The sequence below is a fragment of the Quercus suber genome, unplaced genomic scaffold (genome assembly GCF_002906115.3).
Source record: "Quercus suber isolate HL8 unplaced genomic scaffold, Cork oak 2.0 scaffold_271, whole genome shotgun sequence".
Lineage (NCBI taxonomy): Eukaryota > Viridiplantae > Streptophyta > Magnoliopsida > Fagales > Fagaceae > Quercus > Quercus suber.
This window is the reverse complement of record NW_027069727.1, coordinates 201159-220792: the sequence shown is the minus strand read 5'-3', so window position 1 is coordinate 220792 and position 19634 is coordinate 201159. Positions and strand designations below refer to the sequence as shown.

Below are 19634 nucleotides of genomic sequence, written 5' to 3'. Positions count from 1 at the left end.
CACAGCATTTCTAAACGTTAAAAAATGTTTGGCTGAAATAATAAAGATCAAATGTTTTTTCATCCAACCCTTGTCAAAAGCAAAAAGTTTCATATGTATCACTCTTGATGCATGCACGACACAATGAGACGTTTGGCCTCTGAGCACAAAATTGACAAATGGATTTATTTGGCATTAAACAATATCTACGAGAGATAATTATAATAGGGTAATAATTGTTTGACAGAAGTTGCGAAGTGATCAACACCTTCCCCATACATAATTAAATCCCTGAACTCTTTTTCATTCAAGACCTGATTCAATCCATCCTTAAGTTAGAAAACAACAAACACTTTTAACCTATAACTAGCAATAAAATCAAATAAACATAGATAACCAACAACTTTTCTTTAGAATTCTAGTGACTAGTGGTAACTTTCTGTTTCTATCCCTTTTCCCATCATTTACTCCAAGAATGCAAGGAATAGCATCACATTGCTAGCTTGGGGAATAAGATTGAGCATTCATTTTGATCAACGACTTTCACAATGAAATCAAATCCCATGTACGTATTAGGTGATGACTGGTAATTGCATTCATTCTCCACATACTTTTTCTTGGTAAATCATTCTCCACATTCAAAACTTGAGTTCAAAACCTATCATCTTATTCATGGCAAAATTAGGTGGATGAATGGTACTTGTATTCATTCTCCAAATTCAAACTTGAGTTGGAATCTTATCATATTAGTGGCAGAATTAGGACTTTTTTAGCGGTATTTGTAAGGAAGGAACTCCCAATTTGATACATTGGAAAGGTGTTTGACAAATAAGGAAAAACAAAAAAAAAACAAAAAAAAGATTATTTTAGTGCTGAGTCAATCTCTAAAACAAATAAACTTTGAACTAGTTTTTCTTAAATAGTTTTGTTTAGACAAAATAAAGGGTAGACTTTGAACTAGTTTAAAAGCTTATGTACGATTAAATTTTCATAATTGGTTTCTAAAACCTAAAAATAAAGATTAAACACTGATATAAATATAATTCAAACTTAATTTAGACATTGTTAGAGTCTCTTTTTGGGTGGCCATGCGTTAACTGTTGAAGAGATGGTTTTGCAATTGAATTTCGAGGTTTGAAATATATTTGGTAATTAATAAATTTATGCATCATTTATAGTATTTTAATCGATTTCTTAGAGTACCAATGTCATAAATATCTTGATAAAAAAAATCCTTTGCATGCTAAAATGGCTAGACTAGCTAGGGACATATGCAAATGGTTTTGAAACGTACTAAATTTATTATAGTAATTGTAATAATCTTGTGTGAAGTTTAAGATGTCTTGTATGCAAATACCCATTATGCAAACACTATGGTGATGGGATTGAGATCCTAGGATATTGTACTTGATGCAATTGTTATGGATGACTGAGATTTAGCTGAGATTTAAAGTTGCAAAATTCAACTTTAAACCTCAATCATTGAATATAAAAAATAAAAAAAAAAAGAAGTAAAAAAGTAAAATTATTAAAATATTGTTGTGAGAGGGGGGAGGATTAATTGCACTGGATCTCAATCCATGGTGCACCATAAAAAGAATGCTACCGATAAACATTGTAGGTGCAGACATAGCCATAGGACCCTGCTAAAATTCTGTGTAACTCTTAACGAGTTTTCATTATAAAATCTTGTCTTGATGCTGCGTGGTTAAAAGTGAGCCCCTAAATAAATTAAGACCCAACACCACTAGGTGATGAATTGTACTATTTTTCTAGAGTTTCCCAGTTTCCCACCCTCAAGAATAATGTGATCTTGATGGTGGCACTGGCTTATATATTTAATAAGTTGTTTGGGTTTCTCAAACAATGCTAGAATTTTCAATGTATTTATTTAATCGTAAGCTCACCAAATATCCTAAACTTTAAAAGATGTTTCCCAGATAAATATCAGATATATTTTTAATCAAACTATAAGTCTCAACTCATCCCAAACTTGTCACTCACTCACTCTTGATGCATGCATGACATGATGAGAGCTTGAGCTTTTTGAAAATGAAGCTCAAATTTGACTTATTTGGCATTTAAAAGTGTGTATGAAAATAGTTATAATAGGATAATTGTCGTTTGATAGAAGTCGTGGAGTGCCTAACTTCTTCTCTATGCAAAACTAAATTCCCAAACTTAGCTCTTTGTTTTTATCTCTTTGTCAACCATTTATCCCATGCATGAAAGGAGTGTCCACAAAATAGTTTCACATACAAGAGCAAGCATCGCTAGCCTAAGCGATCGAGGCTGTCAAGAATCCCAATGTCGAGAATAGTTGTTAAGAGAAAGGAGGATAAGATTGAGCATTAGTGACTTTCAAATGATATTATATCAAATATAGTAGGTAATGAATGGTAATTGCATTCACTCTCCACATTCTAAACTTGAGTTCAATACCTATCTTCTTAGCAGCAGAATTAGGTGGATGAATGGTAATTGCATACATGATTTCATTCTCCACTTTCAACACTTGAGTTCGAATCTTATCCTAATAGTGTCAGAATTAGGATTTTGTTAGGGGTATTAGTAAAGAAAGAACTTCCAATTTGATACATTGGAAAGGTGTATGACAAACAAGCGATCGAAAAAGAATTTGATTAGTTTGGTGTTGAATCAATTATTAAAACAAATAAACTTTGAAGTAGTTTAAAAGTTTGTGTAGATTATTATTTAATAATTAGTTTCTAAACCCTAAAAATAAAGATTACATACTGTAGGGACCTTTTTTGTGGTGTGCGTTGGGCTGGGCTACCTTCTATGGTAGTGGGCCCGAATGTTTCTGAGTAAGGGAGTTGAAACCAATCTAACTGCAACTCAACTTGGGCCGGTTTGTGCACAAACTATGCCTCGTCTGCCAGGAGTGTGCTTATGGCAAGCAAAGCTATTTCAGATTGAGTTACGGCAGGCAGATATAATAATAACAACAAAACAGACTATTCTGACTATTTAATGGAAAATGACCAAGTAATCCCTATTTATGAGACATAATCATAGTGATAACAATGATTTTTACAAAGAAAGTGAAGGATTAAGTGATAATATGAGTTAATCGAAAAATAAATATCAAGTCAAGTTTGGGTCCGTAGAGGCAAAGACCAAAGAGGAAGAACGCCTCCTCTCAATGCAACTAATCTCCCAGGAAAAGATCTTGCCGTGAGGATTAATAACTTTGAGGGAATCGAACCTAAATGGTTAGTGCCCAAAGGAATTCTTTTTTTTTTTACTTGTCTCAAAGAGAGTAGGATTCCAGATTTACTACTTTGCCCCTTAATCGCCTTTGTCTGGTCTAGGCGTACTTGCCGACCACCAAAGGGTTCGTCTATGTGCCACTCTTTCTTGCCAGACAAAGGCAGGTTTGTTTCATTTGTTAGTCCGCCATGACACTCTTTCCTGCCACGGTGTAAGTGTTTTCTCTCTCTTTCCCTTATGGCATGCACCTAATGGTTCCCCTTCAACCTTGCCTCTTTTGGGTGGTTTGTCATCCCAGCAGGACGTACTCCCCAGAAGAGCTTGGGCAAGAGTCGCAAAATAGATCTTTTTCCCTCTCCCCACCACCAAACCATACCCTCCCTTACCTCTTACCCCTGACCCATGACCCCACCACGTCCCATATTGGCTGGGTATAAGTTGGTGGCGCCTGGGCCTTGTGCGTGCTTCCCTTTCATGTATGTCTAAAATCTGCCTGCTACTCATGCGTTTGCCGTGGTTTGGAGCTGCATTTGTACAGTTTGCCGCTCTTCTTCGTCCTTTTATGTGGGCTGTTTTATAATTCACTGTTCCCCTTAGGGGCTGGACTTCATTTGACATTGGGCTTCACATTTCTTCCAGCCTACTTCTTGATTGCCATCATGTACTACTGTATTACTTTGTCATTCATGCCTGTATTGACTTGATCCTGCCGGGCCCCTTTTTAGGCTTGCTGTGTATTCTTTCCTATGACTATGGGTTTTCTTACTTATGGGCTCCTGTGTCCCTTTTTGTTTTCACTTGGACATCCTTGGCCCATTTGCTTGCCTTGGGCTTCCTCGGCCCTTTTTCCTAACTTTGTGTTCCCATGGGCTTTTACTTCATTGGGCTTCTCCGGCCCAATTATTTCATATTCATCCTTGGGGTTTGTGAGCTTGCCAACAATCCCCTACTCTCTTTGCTTACATTACTTTGAGCCTGTCATGGCTCATTTTTACTTTTTCACATCATACACTGTCCATGGGTTTGCTACTTGCTATTTCTCTCTTTCCAAGCTCTTTTGAGCCCATTTGCTTCCTTAAGACCCATTTATTTATTTTGTGGGCCTGTGATCCATTATTCCTGCCGCTTGGGCTTAATGGTTTTATTCTATGCTTGCCATTTCTATTTGCTACCTGCGTTGCTGGGTTGGGCTTCCTTCCATTTAAGTTTCACAAAAATGACCCTCAACACATACTGATATAATTATAGTTCAAACCTTTTTCTAATCATTATTTTATAATCTAGTTCAAACTTAATTTATATATTGTTGGATTTTGTGTGTGTGTGTGTGTGTGTGTGTGTGTGTGTGTGTGGCCATGTGTTAACTATTGAAAAGATGGTTTTGTTGGATCTAGGTTCATTTAGGTGAACAAAGATTCTTTCCAAATTAGAGAAATTCTTCAAACTCTTCATATATTTTTATATTAAGTGTAAATTTTGAAAATCTAACCGTTGGATTGTATGTTCTTATTATATTCTTCATGCTTGAAAATTTTCAAGAAGATTAAAGATTAATCGCTATGTCATCAAACAAATGTTAAAATTTCAAATTTTTGTAATTTAAAATTGTGTATAAAAAATAAGTTTATTGATTGAATAGTAAATAACATCCAATTTGAATAAAATTTTATATGCATGTTAAGAACATAAGGAACATAAAATTCAATGATTAGATTTCAAAACTCACACAAGAAAAGAGATATATGAGAAGTTTGAAGAGTTTTTCTCTAAACTAGTTTGGGAAGAAACTTTGTTCCATTTAGGTTATCAAGCCCAAAACTCACATCAAAGTATGGATGATATGTTGTGAACCGGGATACTTGAAAGATAAATTAATTGATTTGAGGTGCATATCTCGAACTCATGGTTTTCAAATCCAAACCGTTTACAGAATTGAAAAATAGAAAGGTTTAAGGTTTTTAATGTCGAACCGAGGTTGAATCATGATAATATTATAATTAATTTAGTAATTAATTAAAATACAAATAAAGGTATATTCGCAAAATTAACTAAAAGCATCTTAAAAAATTGAAACAGACTTTCAAATAAATTTTCATGATATTATAAGATTAATAGAAAATAATACAACATAAATAAGCATAAAAAAAAATTGTATAATTATCTGTAAGGACGTGATTTGAGCTTTCAGCCCAAAAAAGGAGTGGACTTAGGCCCAAAAAGCCCAAAACAATAAATTTGTAGAGAATGAGTTAGAAAACTGGGTTTTAATGAATTGAACAACAAATAAACAAATCTTAATGACAAAGAGAGGAAAATAACAAACTTTCACTAAGGAAAAACGTCATCAGTAGAGTCTGAGGAGACTGATTCTTATATATTTACTTTTTAAGCTTGATTACAAGTTTGGTTCTAGATTGCTACAGTTTTTCTCTCTTGATGTTCCCCTCCCTTCGCTATGGAGGGTCTCTTACATTATATAGATCCCCTTAGACCATCTTGATCCTACACTTGTTGATCATTTAAGCTCTTACTTGAATGTTTGTCCCATCAGGCACCCTCTTTGGCTTTCTGTGAGTTGTGGTAGCCAAGCTAGCACTGTTCAGGGATCTTCTCCACATTAATGCGGCTAGAAAAGTAGCTGTAGTACATTCAATGCGGTGGTAGTAGCTTTTCCTTAGATATTTTTGGGTTCCCTTCCTTCTCGTAATGTTTATGAGGCACGTCCCTTTCACTGGAGTTTCTTGAAAGGTCACTTTGATCTATGGAATCTATATTTGATCTGCGTTTAGCTTATCCGAGGAGATATTCATCCTCGGATCACCTTCCCACTTGCAATTTACTCATTAAGTCCTGAGTCTGAACCACTCATTACTATTCATTCGTCCTCGGACCACTCATTACTATTCGTTCGTCCTCGTACTACTCATACTCTCGGCCAGGCCCAAGACCCAATATATGATTTGGGCTCTTAACCCTACATTATCCTTCACATAGAAATCATTTTGATTGAATAAAAAAGTCAAATTTAATTATTTTAGTAACCTCCCATGAAAATGAATTATTCTTAAATCACAAGTAAATTTAGCAAAGAAAACAAATTTAGTAATATTTAATAAATTTAGAGAAGTGATATAATAAGTTGAAAAATTATAAATGATGTAAGTATAAAATAAATATAATAATATAGGACGAGATCTTAGGTTCTACACCCCAAGGCACCCAATTCTCTATTTTTTAGAATAAAATCAACTCTTTGATCTAGTTGAACTAGCTCATAGTTTAGACAGTTTTTTTGAGTTAAACTGCAGTTCAAAGAGTCCAGTCCATGTTTGAAAACCTTGCCTAAACTTGAGAGGGGAACAACCTTCTTGGGTTAATTTTTGCTTATTTCTAATTGATGCATTCAATGTACATAAATAGCCAAGGATGACATTCTCACAAAAAAAAAAAAAAAAAAAAAAAAAAAAAGAAAAAGAAAAAAGAAGGCCCCCTCATCAACAAATCTTAAAAACATGGAACTAATCCTATCCTAAAACATAGGAATTAATTTGAATACAAATAAATAACAATACTTATCTATTTAGGATGCTTTATTCTATCACTAAACTAAATTCAAATAATTTGTCCAGCACTCGGTCATAACATTCCCTTCCCCTTCAAGATGAATCTTGTCCTCACAATTTTGAAACATGGAAATCTATGATTGCTCACACATATTCTTCTCCCTCAATTGGAGAAATTCAACCCTCAAATTTTAAAGTGTTGAGGGATGAAGAATTTGAATATTTGATACTTGTGCCTTTATGCAGAACTAAGATGAGGATTAGAATTGATTTCAATTTGTATTTAAATTTAAATAGTTGTGTAAGGTTTATCTCCTCAATTGTATTTTTGTATGTAGGAATTATGAATGAAACAGAGTAGAAAATCGACAAAAAAAATGTATATTTTCTCTCTCAAGTTGAGGAGATCGGTCATCTCAAATTGACTATACTGTTTTAAGTTTAGAATTTATCTCTCAATTCAGCAACATTTGATATCAGAGCATCTTTAACTGCATCTCTCATGGAAAAGGCCATTAAAAAAAAAAAAAAAAAAAAAAAAAAAAAAAAAAAAAAAAAAAAAAAAAAAAAAAAAAAACTGTCAATCCACCCTTGTCATCATTGAAACCCCACATCCCACTAGTACCATCATCAACGAATAACCAAAAAGAAATCACCATGTTTCCACATTCCACTAGGTCATCTCCTTCAAATAAACCTTTTTTTCTAACTTGACCCAATACTCCCAAAACTTCACCCAATCCACTTGCCAAAAAAAAAAAAAAACTCTTTGTAAAAATCAATTTTTGCATCAAGCTCAAAGTTATTCATGTCTACCACATATCAAAGCTTCAATCATAATAAAAAGGAATGAACAATGTCAAAGCATGTCAGCCAAATGTTAGAGATTCTCAAGGACATTTCCAAAAACATATCAAGGATGGAAGCAAGGATGAAAGGTTTGTGGGTTCAAATGATAGAAATCTTAGATAAACAATCCAATGTAATTTTGGAAATCAAATAACAATCAAAAGTGCAAGGATCCCATAAAATTTTTGGAGAATCAAAGTGATGTACTTCAAGCATCACCAATGATAAATATGATTAGAGAGTACTATGTTGGAGGATGCACTTGTTATACAAATTGCATTTGAAGATTAAAGGATAAGTGACGTAGAAAAGATAAATCAAAGGGATTTTCTTGTGATTTCAATTAAGTCTACCCCAATCTCACACATTGACTTTATCATTTTCAATAAGTTCAAGGATGTTGGAAGCAATGCATTTATTGTCTTGGTGCTCATATGAGTAGTTGAAGAATTGGCAATCCAATATAATTTTTAAAATCAAAGAACAATCAAAAGTACAAGGATCCCATGAAATTTTGGAGAATCAAAGTGATGTACTCCAAGCATCACCAAATATTTCCACATACAAGAACAAGCGTCACTAGCCTGAGGGATTGAGATAGTCACAAATCCCGATGTCGACAATAGTTCTTAAGAGAAAGGAGCATAAGATTGAGAATTCGCTTTGATTAGTGACTTTCACAATAAAATTAAATTCCATGTAGTATGTGATGAATGGTAATTGCATTCAAAATTAAATCCTATGTAGTAGGTAATGAATGGTAATTGCATTCACGATTTTATTCGCCACTTTCAAAACTTGAGTTTGTATTCTAATAGTGGCATAATTAGGTTTTTTTAGGGGTATTTGTAAAGAATGAACTTCTAATTTGATACATTGGAAAGGTGTTTGACAAATTGATTAGTTTGGTGTTGAATTAATCATTAAAACAAATACACTTAGAACTAGTTAAAAGTTTTTGTAGAATAAAATTTTTGTAATTAGTTTATAAAACCTAAAATATAAAGATTACAACCAGTTATAACTATAGTTCAAACTAATATTTTTGATAATCTAGTTCAAACTTAATATATAGGGTAAATTGCAATTTACACCTCTAACATTTTAGGATGTTTGGATTTTACACCCTGAAATTTTAAAATTTGAAATTTACCCCATGAAGTTTGGGAGTACTTTGGATTTTATATCTTGACATTTCAGAATTTGAATTTTATCCCCTAAGTTTAGGATGTTTGTATTTGACACTCTAAATTCTGAAACTTTAAAGTATAAAATTCAAACGCTTTCAAATTTTAGGAGGTAAAATCCAAACACCTCTAAAATTTAGGAGGTAAAATTTAAATTCTGAAACGTTAGGGTTCAAAATCTAAACTTCAAATTTTAGGGATATAATTTGCAATTTACTCTAATTTATACATTCAATATGTTAACGTTGATTTGGTGGATCCGGGTTCATTTAGGGTGTCAAACCCAAAACCCAAAAGAGAATATAAAAAAGAAAAAGAAAATTGGTTCAGTGGTAAAATAATACTGACCTCGTTAGTAAAAAAATTATAGTAAATTAACACTAGTTTTAAATTAAGGTGGAATGGAACAATATGAATTCACCTGAAAGAGTTGCAGGTAATTAGAATATTCGTGAGTGTGATAAGGAAGAAAGAGTATGATACCAGCACACAAAATTGGTGGATACTCTTTGTTGTTTTTTGGGTTAGATTGTTGTTTTAAATTGGTTAGTTAGATGAAGACATGAGAAGTATCATATTTCTTGTTCTTTCTTGTGTAAAAGAAGTTCCTTCTGCCACCCAAAAAAAAAAAATTTTAAAAATGAAAAAGAAAACGTATTTGATCGTTAACTATGAAAAAGTACCTTAATCCAACGGTTGGCATTGACTGCTATCTGGGTCCACTACTAGAGTATAAGGCATTTCGTGGGAATAGAAAATCACATATTCCCTCTCTAATCCTGTTTATTTATTCCCCTAATCTTGTTTTACCAAAAAAAAGAATATCCCATTTGAAAAATATACCAATTATAACACAAGAATAGCTTCATTGTACTCAAAATATTATTATTATTATTATTATTATTTTGAAAATTTTGAAATCATCTTAACCATTCAATTGTTGACAACAAAAAGGGTGCCCTTTAAAATCAATGGTGTGCAGTAAAGAGTAGCTGGACCCATTCTACAAATTCTACAGCATTTCCTAGGAGTTCAAAAATCACATATTCCCTAATTTGGTTTGTTCTTTCTCTACTTTTCCAAAGTCACATTGATGGTACTAACTATACTATTTATGTTTTCAATCTCTCTATGCTATGCTATGGAGGTGTGTGATTCTTAGTAGATTCCTTAGAATCTTCCATTTTTCTCTCACATCTCTTTATCTCCCATTTGTTCTACAATTCTACCGTCACAAGCATTCTCTCACCACACGCATTATAATGACAATTATCAATTATGGGACCCACTTAACACAATGTACTAGAAACCATTATTAAGCTCACCTTCGTGTAAAACTAGAACAAACCCATGTCCCCCATTTCCCTTATTAATCAACCATAAATATAATATCAGAAAAAACAAAAAAAAATCAACCATAAATATATATAGTAATAGTACCTATTATAAATAAAAAGTGTTTTTTTTTAGAATGTTTTAATTTATGATGTTCGTTTTTTATTATAGTTCATTATCATTAGATTAAGACATTAATTAATTTTTTAGTGTAGACAGAGATTGAATCATATATTTTTTATACAATTATCAGAGACTTTATCAATTGAGTTGACTGGAACTAATAATAAAAAATGTTTTTATTATTTTTCTTTTATATATTTTTTTATTTTTCTAAACCATGGTCTTAAGTATGACCATACAGTAATCGAATATGCTCAAAGAATTCTCTTACTTCAACGACTCGTTTATGCCTTTTCTAACCGCCACTTCATCACGCCAAGCATATGCCCTCTAATATTCTAGTAATCTTTTGCTAATAAAACCCCCTCCTTCACCATATTTCTTCACCCATTCGTTACACTCTCTTTTTTACAAACCCCAAAATTTCAATCTTTATTGGGTCTCTACTCTCTACTTTTTTTGTGTGGTGGTGTCGTTGCTTTTGAAAACCAAAAAAAAGAAAAAAAAAAAAAAAAACACTTTCATAAGTGTTGCACTGATGAAGTTTGGGAAAAGATTGAAGCAACAAATTCAAGAAACGTTGCCGGGTTGGAGGGACCAGTTTTTGTCGTACAAGGAATTGAAGAAGCTTGTCCGGTCGATTTCTTCGGCTCCGACATTGTTGAATGGTTCCTTCGAATATGGGAGGGCTGAGGAAGAGTTTGTGTACTTGTTAAACAATGAGATCGAGAAGTTCAATGCTTTCTTCATGGAACAAGAAGAGGATTTTGTTATCCGAAATAAGGTATGTGTCGTTGCTTTTGAAAACCAAAAAAAAAACACTTTCATAAGTGTTGCACTGATGAAGTTTGGGAAAAGATTGAAGCAACAAATTCAAGAAACGTTGCCGGGTTGGAGGGACCAGTTTTTGTCGTACAAGGAATTGAAGAAGCTTGTCCGGTCGATTTCTTCGGCTCCGACATTGTTGAATGGTTCCTTCGAATATGGGAGGGCTGAGGAAGAGTTTGTGTACTTGTTAAACAATGAGATCGAGAAGTTCAATGCTTTCTTCATGGAACAAGAAGAGGATTTTGTTATCCGAAATAAGGTACTGTCTTTTTTTTTTACTTCTTCTACTCCAAACACTGAAACAAAAGTGATAAAAAAACTAGTTTATTTCTATAGGTTAATAAATGGGTGTTAGTGTAACCAAATATATTGTCAGCATTATTTTTTACTTTTTTTCTAACTATATAGTTTTCTTGTTTCACATTTTTATGTTTGTATATATTTAATTTGTTATTTTTCTTGAAAAAATAGTTTGGGGTGAGTTGACTGAGTTTACTCCCCACTAAAGCGGAGGTGACTCGGTTGCAGTGGTGAGGGGGAGGGAATGTAAGAGTCACGGGCAATAGTTGAAAAGTTTGGTGTACCAAAAAAATGTGGGTCCCACTTTGGGGGGTCCATTTTCTTAGCATGTGATTGGGAGATGGGAAACGATACCCATGTGGGGGTGTAGCGTGAGTAGTAGGAAAAGATATCCCATGTATTTTCCCCCACTAATCACATCACTTATATATGTCTAATAGAATTTATGCATTTAGGGAACAAATTCGGGATTAGGGAATTATATTTTGTTGAAGATAATAAGGAATTCAAGATTTTTTTTTTATTTTTTTTGAAAATATTTTGTGGGTTCTAAATTTTTAATGATCTGGATAAAAAATTAATGATTTGGACAATGCTTTACAAATGTTACAAAATACAAATACATGATGAAATTTAGTGTGACAAGTATTTACATTTTAATCACCAAATTATTGATTTAGTGTTTCAAATCACTTATTTGATTATTTCTTACTTTCTTTCTACGATAAATACAAGGTTATAGAAGCTTTTGATTTTGAGATAAATACAAGGTTATAGAAGCTTTTGATTTTGAAACATAATTCGCTTTATGATCTTAGAATGTTTAGGAAAATATTAAAAATGATAGAGATTTAACAAGAAAAAAGAAACATGCATGCATACTTGAAACTATTCAAGAATAAATTCATAATTCGGGAATTATATAATGTAAAAGATTACGAGGTATTTAGAATTATTCGAAAATATGATGTTGAAACTAATTATATAATGTAAAAGATAATGAGGTATTTAGAATTATTCGAAAATATGATGTTGAAACTTTGAGAGACTGTAACAATTATGACGTTTCATGAGTTTTCTAAAAAAGATAAAAATCAATTATTACTTTGAGTGCGACAACTAAACCAAACAAAAAGAATAAAAGCTTCTTTTAAAAAAGAATATATTGTAGGTTGTGACTAACTATACTCTTTTTTTCCTTTTGTTTTGGCTAGAATAAGAGCTTGTGACTAAGCCTACTTTTTCGCCTTAAAAAAACTTTGATGTTCATTTCTAATACTAATGGATTAGATCATTTTCAAAGTCGTGCCATCCAAACTTATCAACTTCCTAGTTCCTACATTAGACTTTTTTGTTTAATTGAGATTAGAACGTAGCTTTTGAAGTGTTTTGACCACTAGTAGCCTATAGAAATGAACGGAATCATTGAAGCACGACAATTCTTAAGCCATAGCGGTAGGTCCTGTGCAAATAGGTCCAAAATCTCTAGATTTCAATTGTTTCGATTTTATTGGATGTCCCGAAGTAACCAATATCAGAGGATCTAAGAGTCCCTTTCTGGTTTTTTTTTTTTTTTTTTTTTTTTTTTTTTTTATTAAGAATAATCTAAACAAGAAAGACAGTGTTGTGACCTTATCATTTGTTTAGAATTGACATCAAAATCAGTAATTTATAATGTGTAGAAATCGATAACTTGCATTGGATCTCGTCGTAAATTTGTCCCAAAAAGAGGTTTGTTTGTCTATAATTTTAAAAAGAATTGGTTGTTGGGAAAAGACAAAATGTTCTGATTCTAATATGCTACAATATAGTGATTTTACACAGTTTAGAATATTTGAAGAGGTCCTATATTTTATGTAGGCAAAGATGAGAGAGTTCGTGCTTTATAGCTTGGCCTTTTTATGTATTTTAATTGAGAAGAAAATTCATGATTTTGAACTTTATTTACTATATGTGTAAAATTATTACATTTGAACAATAGATGATCTTTAATCGGTTGATTATCTATAAATTAAATTAAAACACAACCTAAATCTCTAAATTTTTTTTTTCCTTCCTTGATTTGTTACTTTCTTTAGAGGTAAGTGATTTCTTACTATGTTTTATATTCATTTAACTAACATTATCACAGTATAGAATAATCTTTCAATATTTGGATGGTTTATTGTTATTATCAATTACATAATCAAAGTTAAAATACTCTTCCATAAAAAAAAAAAAGGGTTAAAATGCTCATTTTTTAGGTGGATTTAAAATTATATTGAATGGTGTGCCAAAAAAAGAAGAAGATTATATTGGATGGACTTCTTCCTTTCTTTAAACATATAAGAAGAGGAAATTTATGGGTCTCAAGTTGGGCCTTATTTCGTGTTTCTTCGAAGCCCACAAAGTTGAATTTTAGTTCCTATAAATCACAACAACTATTCCGGCTTGGGCCCCTTCAAAATTTAATTCACCTATAAAGATTATGACAAAAGTCTTAAAATACTGCACTATACAATCCTTGGATGCCATGTATACGAAAGTATCATAATCTATACCCAACTTTCTTGACTTAATGCTCATGAAGAAACAAAATTGCAAGCTGGTTCTTGAGCTGGTTATGTTTGGAGACAACGGACAATGACTTTTAACAATGCTAAAATGAATTCCATACACGGGACTAATAAAGTTTTAACATGTTTGACTTTGAATGAGTCGTGAAATTCTTTTCAACTCTATGATGGAAATAAGTATTCAACTATGGCTCAAACTTTTTTTAGTGAAACTTTGATATACATGTCTGCAGGCATAGATAGATGGCATGAAGAAAAAAAAAAAAATCAAATGACCACTTTTTGACTCTTATGATCCCCAAATTGACCATTTCTTTGTATTCTGGGGTTGAATTTTTGTCTGTTTGTCAAGGAAAATATGCTCTTGGAACCTGCGAAGTATATAGTACTAGTAGGATGCTATGTTTTAAGTGTTACTTTCTTGTAATTTGTAATCCTCCCACAAGTTAAGTGAAAAAAGAGTCACGAATTTGATAAATGTATTTGAAAGTTCAGGAGTTACAACAGAGGATCCAGAGGGTGATTGGTAAATGGGGACCTAACGGGAATCACCCTTCGGAGGCAGATTATAAAGAGGAAATGGCAAAAATCAGAAAAGACATAGTTGATTTTCATGGTGAAATGGTGCTCTTAGTAAACTACAGCAATGTCAATTACACAGGTACCAAATCAGGCTAAGCTAACTCCTTTGACAGACCAAGGCACAATTTTTTTTTGGCAATAAAAATCTTGTTTTGATGAGAAATGAAGTTCACTACTAGAATACTAAAAGGTTTGAGTTTTGTAGGGTTGGCCAAGATCTTAAAGAAGTATGACAAGCGAACGGGAGGCCTATTGCGCTTGCCATTCATTCAGAAGGTATTGCAGCAGCCCTTCTTTACAACCGATCTTATATCGAAACTTGTGAAGCAATGTGAAAGCACCATAGATGCAGTATTCCCAGTTGAAGATGAAGAGAGAACTAGAGAAGCAAGGGAAGCAATAATAGTTGCAGGAGAAGGAATTTTTAGGAATACTGTTGCAGCCCTTCAGAGCATGCAAGAGATTAGAAGAGGAAGCTCAACTTATGGTCACTTTTCACTGCCTCCACTGAACTTGCCTGATTCTGAACTCATTCAGTCAGTACAACTCAATTCTCCTATACCCACTGTGTAATATAGATGAAATGTATTAAACAATAACAATTCTATAACACGGTAGTTGGTTAATAACTTCATACTCCCTATGCTTTAGGGGATGCTGTAATCAAATTTTAGTATATTTACTCCTGGAGAGTTAAAGGTAGTTTTTGGGAATCAAATTTAGAAATCGTTTGAATAGAATTATTACATATTTCACTATATATTGAATGTCATTTTACTATATCAGATTTGTTAAAGATATTAAGGTCCAATCTTAGTCAAAGTCCAAGTCTATCATATAACTTTAATCCATGTTTATTTGTATCTAATATTACTTGGAATTCAAGCAAAGTACTCAAAATCTTACTTGATTCTAATCCTACTCGTACTGCAAGTATTTTACCCATGGGTTAGTCTATAATTAGTACCTTTCCATGGATTCATTATAAAACATATAACTTAATAGTAAAATGTGGGTATCAAGGTTTTTTCTTTTTTTGGTTGGGTGGGGAGTGTTAGGTTCTAAATATTTAGGAATAAACGTTTAGGTTCTAATTTTATGTAAGTTGGCAAACCGAGTACTAAAACATATCTAGTTTAAGATTTCTAAGTCTTAGAATAGTGTTAGACATTGCTCATGTTGGTTCAAGTCAAGATTCAAGAACAGTCAAGCTGTAGAAAGAAAACTTCAGAATCTACAAGGCTCGACCAATCATTGAATTCTGCAGAATTTAAATTAGACCTAAAGCATGCGAAACATTTAAGGTTTGTGTTCAACACTATTAGGTATAAAAGGAAAACCCTTAATTACATTTCAGAAGTTCTTGGAAGCCTTGTGAGTTACTCCTGTGAGATTTGTAAGGTTTTGTAACATTCTAATTCAACAAGCATCTACCAAAAAGAAGATCTATATACAAGAACTAGTGGAGATAAGTTGTTGCATAAAAGATCAACAACTGTTGATGATTTAAAGTTTTGAGTGGGATTTCAGAGTCACAAATGTAGGTGTTTGTGTGCGACAAATTCAGATAGAAGAGTCCGTAAATTTGGAGTTGTGAGTGGTCACATGAGTAAGTCCTACAAAATGTAGCTTTAGATTTAGGGAAAAATTTATTGTAAAACTTCCATTTTATATATTGAAGTTTTTGCCTTTAGGATAGTTTAGGTTAAATTCTTTTCATTTTTTTTACCTTGAAACTAGATGGTTTCATTGGTTTTCTTAGGTTATTATATTGCTTGTCTTCTTTACTTTTCCACATTAAGTGATATGATTGTTTGTCTTTAACCTAGATTTGAATAATAAACTGAAGTATCAACTTGGTTAATTAATTAGGTTAAACAATCTGAGTGTACAAAAGTCTAAATAATCCAATAAGTGATATTAGAGCTAAAGTTATGGGTTCGAGTCACAAAAGTATTAATGTGAGGGAGGGATTGTTAGGGATCACAATTCGACTCCCTACAACCACTCTAAAAATAGGCTCACAGGGCATGATGTCAAATTCCATAAAAAAATTGAGTATCTTCCTCATCACCAGTTGATTTTGAGATAGAATGACACATATCTCACAATTTGACAGAGAAGCTAGGCTTTTAAGGTTAAACTATGTTAATTCCCAATATTTTATCTTTTTATTTTTCTTTCTATCTTTACCTTCTTTTATTTTCTTCTTTATATTTTCCCCATGTACTTTATCATGATATGATGGCTGTCTTCTCTTCTTTAACATGGGATCCGAATTATGATTTATATTTCCTAACAGAGTATCAAAGTCAATCTTTAGTAGCCTCCACTAATCCATATTTCTAATTGTTAGGCAGGCATCCCGATTTATCGTCTATCATGAATAGTATCTAAGTTATCTACTTTTCTTGTCTTTGCTAGCCATTCCTAATGGCTTAATTAGACTCGATTTATCCTCTGTCGTGGATAACATCTTGAGAAGTTGATATCAGATATAATATTTTCTGATAAAACAATTTTTGATGATTTCAACTACCATTCCTTGGGCAACGTGCATATTTCTCTTGTATTGTGTTTTTGGCTTTTCTTCTAAACAAGTGCCCTCTATTATCCAAGCTAAGTATCATGGACCTTGCTGATCTGTAGTCTCTTTTATTGACTTTCTTTTTGTTCATGCATCTTTATAATCTTAGAGTTACTTAGATCATGTTTCTAATCATTTACTAGGCCTTCTTTATGGTCATTCATCGCTGTCATCTTCAGTCAGTTTTTTCAAACCACGCCTTTAAGAAGTATTCTGCGCATTTAGTTTGGTTCGATCCATCTTGTGCATTCCACCTTCAATCTAGATTGTCATATGCTCTTCATTTAGTTTGGTCTTACTTGTCCACACATCTAATCATGATTTCCTTCAAGGACTCACCTTCTTTCCAAAGTCAAGATGTCTTGAAACTTCTAAATTTAGTTTGAGGGGAGATGTTAAAATTATCAAGGCTCGATAGGCCTAAGTCTGTTGTCTATATGACGGGTGAAAATGGAGTCTCTGCATTTAATTTTGCTAAAACTTCTGTTATGTCACGACACTAGCTACATATTATGACATGTCACTAGCAAATCAATTTATGTCTTCTTAAATTTTTGGCTATTCCATCCCCCAGTTTACCAATCCAATTTTTACAATCTTTCTCTTACTTTTCTTTTTAATTTTTTTACTATTCTTTTCTCCCACAGTTTCACACTCTACTGTTACACACTTGCTCCAACCATTTCTCTTCCATCTTAGTTAGTTTGCCGTTACACTTATAGTCCAACTTTTTTTCTCATATTTTGACTCTTTTCCTCTCCTATATTTTCAAACCTTATCGTGACTTTAACCCTTTTTCTTCCATCTTCTTTTTCATATTAATTTATTCTTACTCCTTGTACTACTACTACTCTCTCTCTCTCTCTCTCTCTCTCTCTCATTACTTCCATGTTATGCTTACCAAAAAAAAGAAAAAAAAAGGTGATTAATCTCTCTATTTTTTTTTTCTTTTTTTAGATTTTTTATTGTTTTTGTCATCTATGTGATGGATTTTTTATTCTTTCTTTCAACTCTATTTTGGTTCAATTTGTTTTACTATTTTTGGCAAATCAATCTTAGCTTATGTTTGTGTGTGTGCATATGTGTATGTTGATTCGCCATTATGTGCATATGTGTATGCATAAAGGAACCACCTTCTAAATCCTCCCCTTAACATGTTTATCAACAATATAGCCTTCACTGGTACATGCTCAATTTCATTTCATTAGGGTTAATTAACTACCATAACACAGTTTGTAGTGTGTTAGGCTCAATGTCTTCTCCTGAAGTGTGTTTAGGGTTAATTAACTACCATAACACAGTTTGTGTTCTAGACTTCTAGTTCCTGTTTGAGGCTTGGCTACCTCGGATTAGTAACATATTTCTCTGGTTTTTTCTTTTTCTTGATTATCATGGGAGGTTCCATTTTCTTTTTTGTCGAATCCAAAACGTTTGAATTCTCAATGGAGGGAGGTACTTACTTCATGTTATGTATTTATGAAAGAAATAAGGATTCTCTCCGGTCGGTCTTCATGGGTAAAGAGAGTGCTAAATGTTTGCTAACTTATGTAGAGGATCTCATGTCACATACACCTCCTGAACATTTTGCTAGAACCTTCAGGGGTGGTAATAAGGTTTTCATTTTATAACTGGGATTCAATGCACATGGAAGCTTTTTTATGATTTCTGAACTTGTTCATGGTTGTCGGAAGGGCCTCATCATTATACCGGAAGGAAAGCTGATTAGTGGGTGGAGAGGATTTGGGCTCCATCTACGTAAGGCTATTGCTCCCAACTCGCTTGTCATCAAACCGCCATCGCAATCTGTCCTGATCTTGACAGTGTAAAAGTTCAGACAACAAAAATCTTTTTTGTCAGCAACGGTGGATGGTGATCGAAAAAACAATGGTGGAAGCGGAAAGGGAAAGCATTTAATGCCAAACATTCAAAATGCAATCAAATCTAATCAAGCAATCAAATCAAGCTTGAGCAGTCTGAACCAGGATTCGCGCGATAGGGGTGCTGGGTAGGTAAGTGCATTTCCTAAGGCTGAATTCACGCTTGTATTAAAGGACGAAGCTCTTATAGGTGCTAAATCTCCTTTGTCGCTAGAAGTTTCTTTAAGTTTGGAGCATGGGCTAAACGATAAGTGGGATATTAAGTGCTCCAACATTAAGGAAGTGGGCTATGCAAGTCCTTCTGGTGTTGGGCCCACGCAAGTTGTCTTTAGGCTGAATGCACTTGCTGAAGCTTTTCCACTTAACCTACCCAACCCACCCCATGTCCACAAATTTAAGCCCAAGTCCACTTTGGTCTGGTAGCCCAAAAGAAAAGAACTGACCACCAGATCTTTCCCGATGTGAGAAACCTAATCTCTAGGGAAGTCTTCATCGTGTCCTTGTGAGAGACCCAACCAATCTTCGTCATTGTGTCCATTGATAATGCCGCTGATGTCGTTGATGGTCTCCGATGTCGCCGCTGCTTAATTTCTCAATTCCGATATGCTCGATGAAGCCAGGTATGAGTCATCGGC

The 19634-nt window shown here is 33.2% G+C and overlaps 1 protein-coding gene across 1 annotated transcript; it reads left to right on the top strand.

Moving 5' to 3' along the window:
• Positions 1 to 11059: 11059 nt before the first annotated feature.
• LOC111988942 (SPX domain-containing protein 3) lies at positions 11060 to 15295 on the top strand. Its single transcript, XM_024020747.2, has 3 exons — positions 11060 to 11357; positions 14449 to 14614; positions 14741 to 15295. Exons 1-3 carry the CDS (start codon positions 11112 to 11114, stop codon positions 15106 to 15108), a joined length of 780 nt encoding a protein of 259 aa, XP_023876515.1. The 5' UTR covers positions 11060 to 11111; the 3' UTR covers positions 15109 to 15295.
• Positions 15296 to 19634: the final 4339 nt, after the last annotated feature.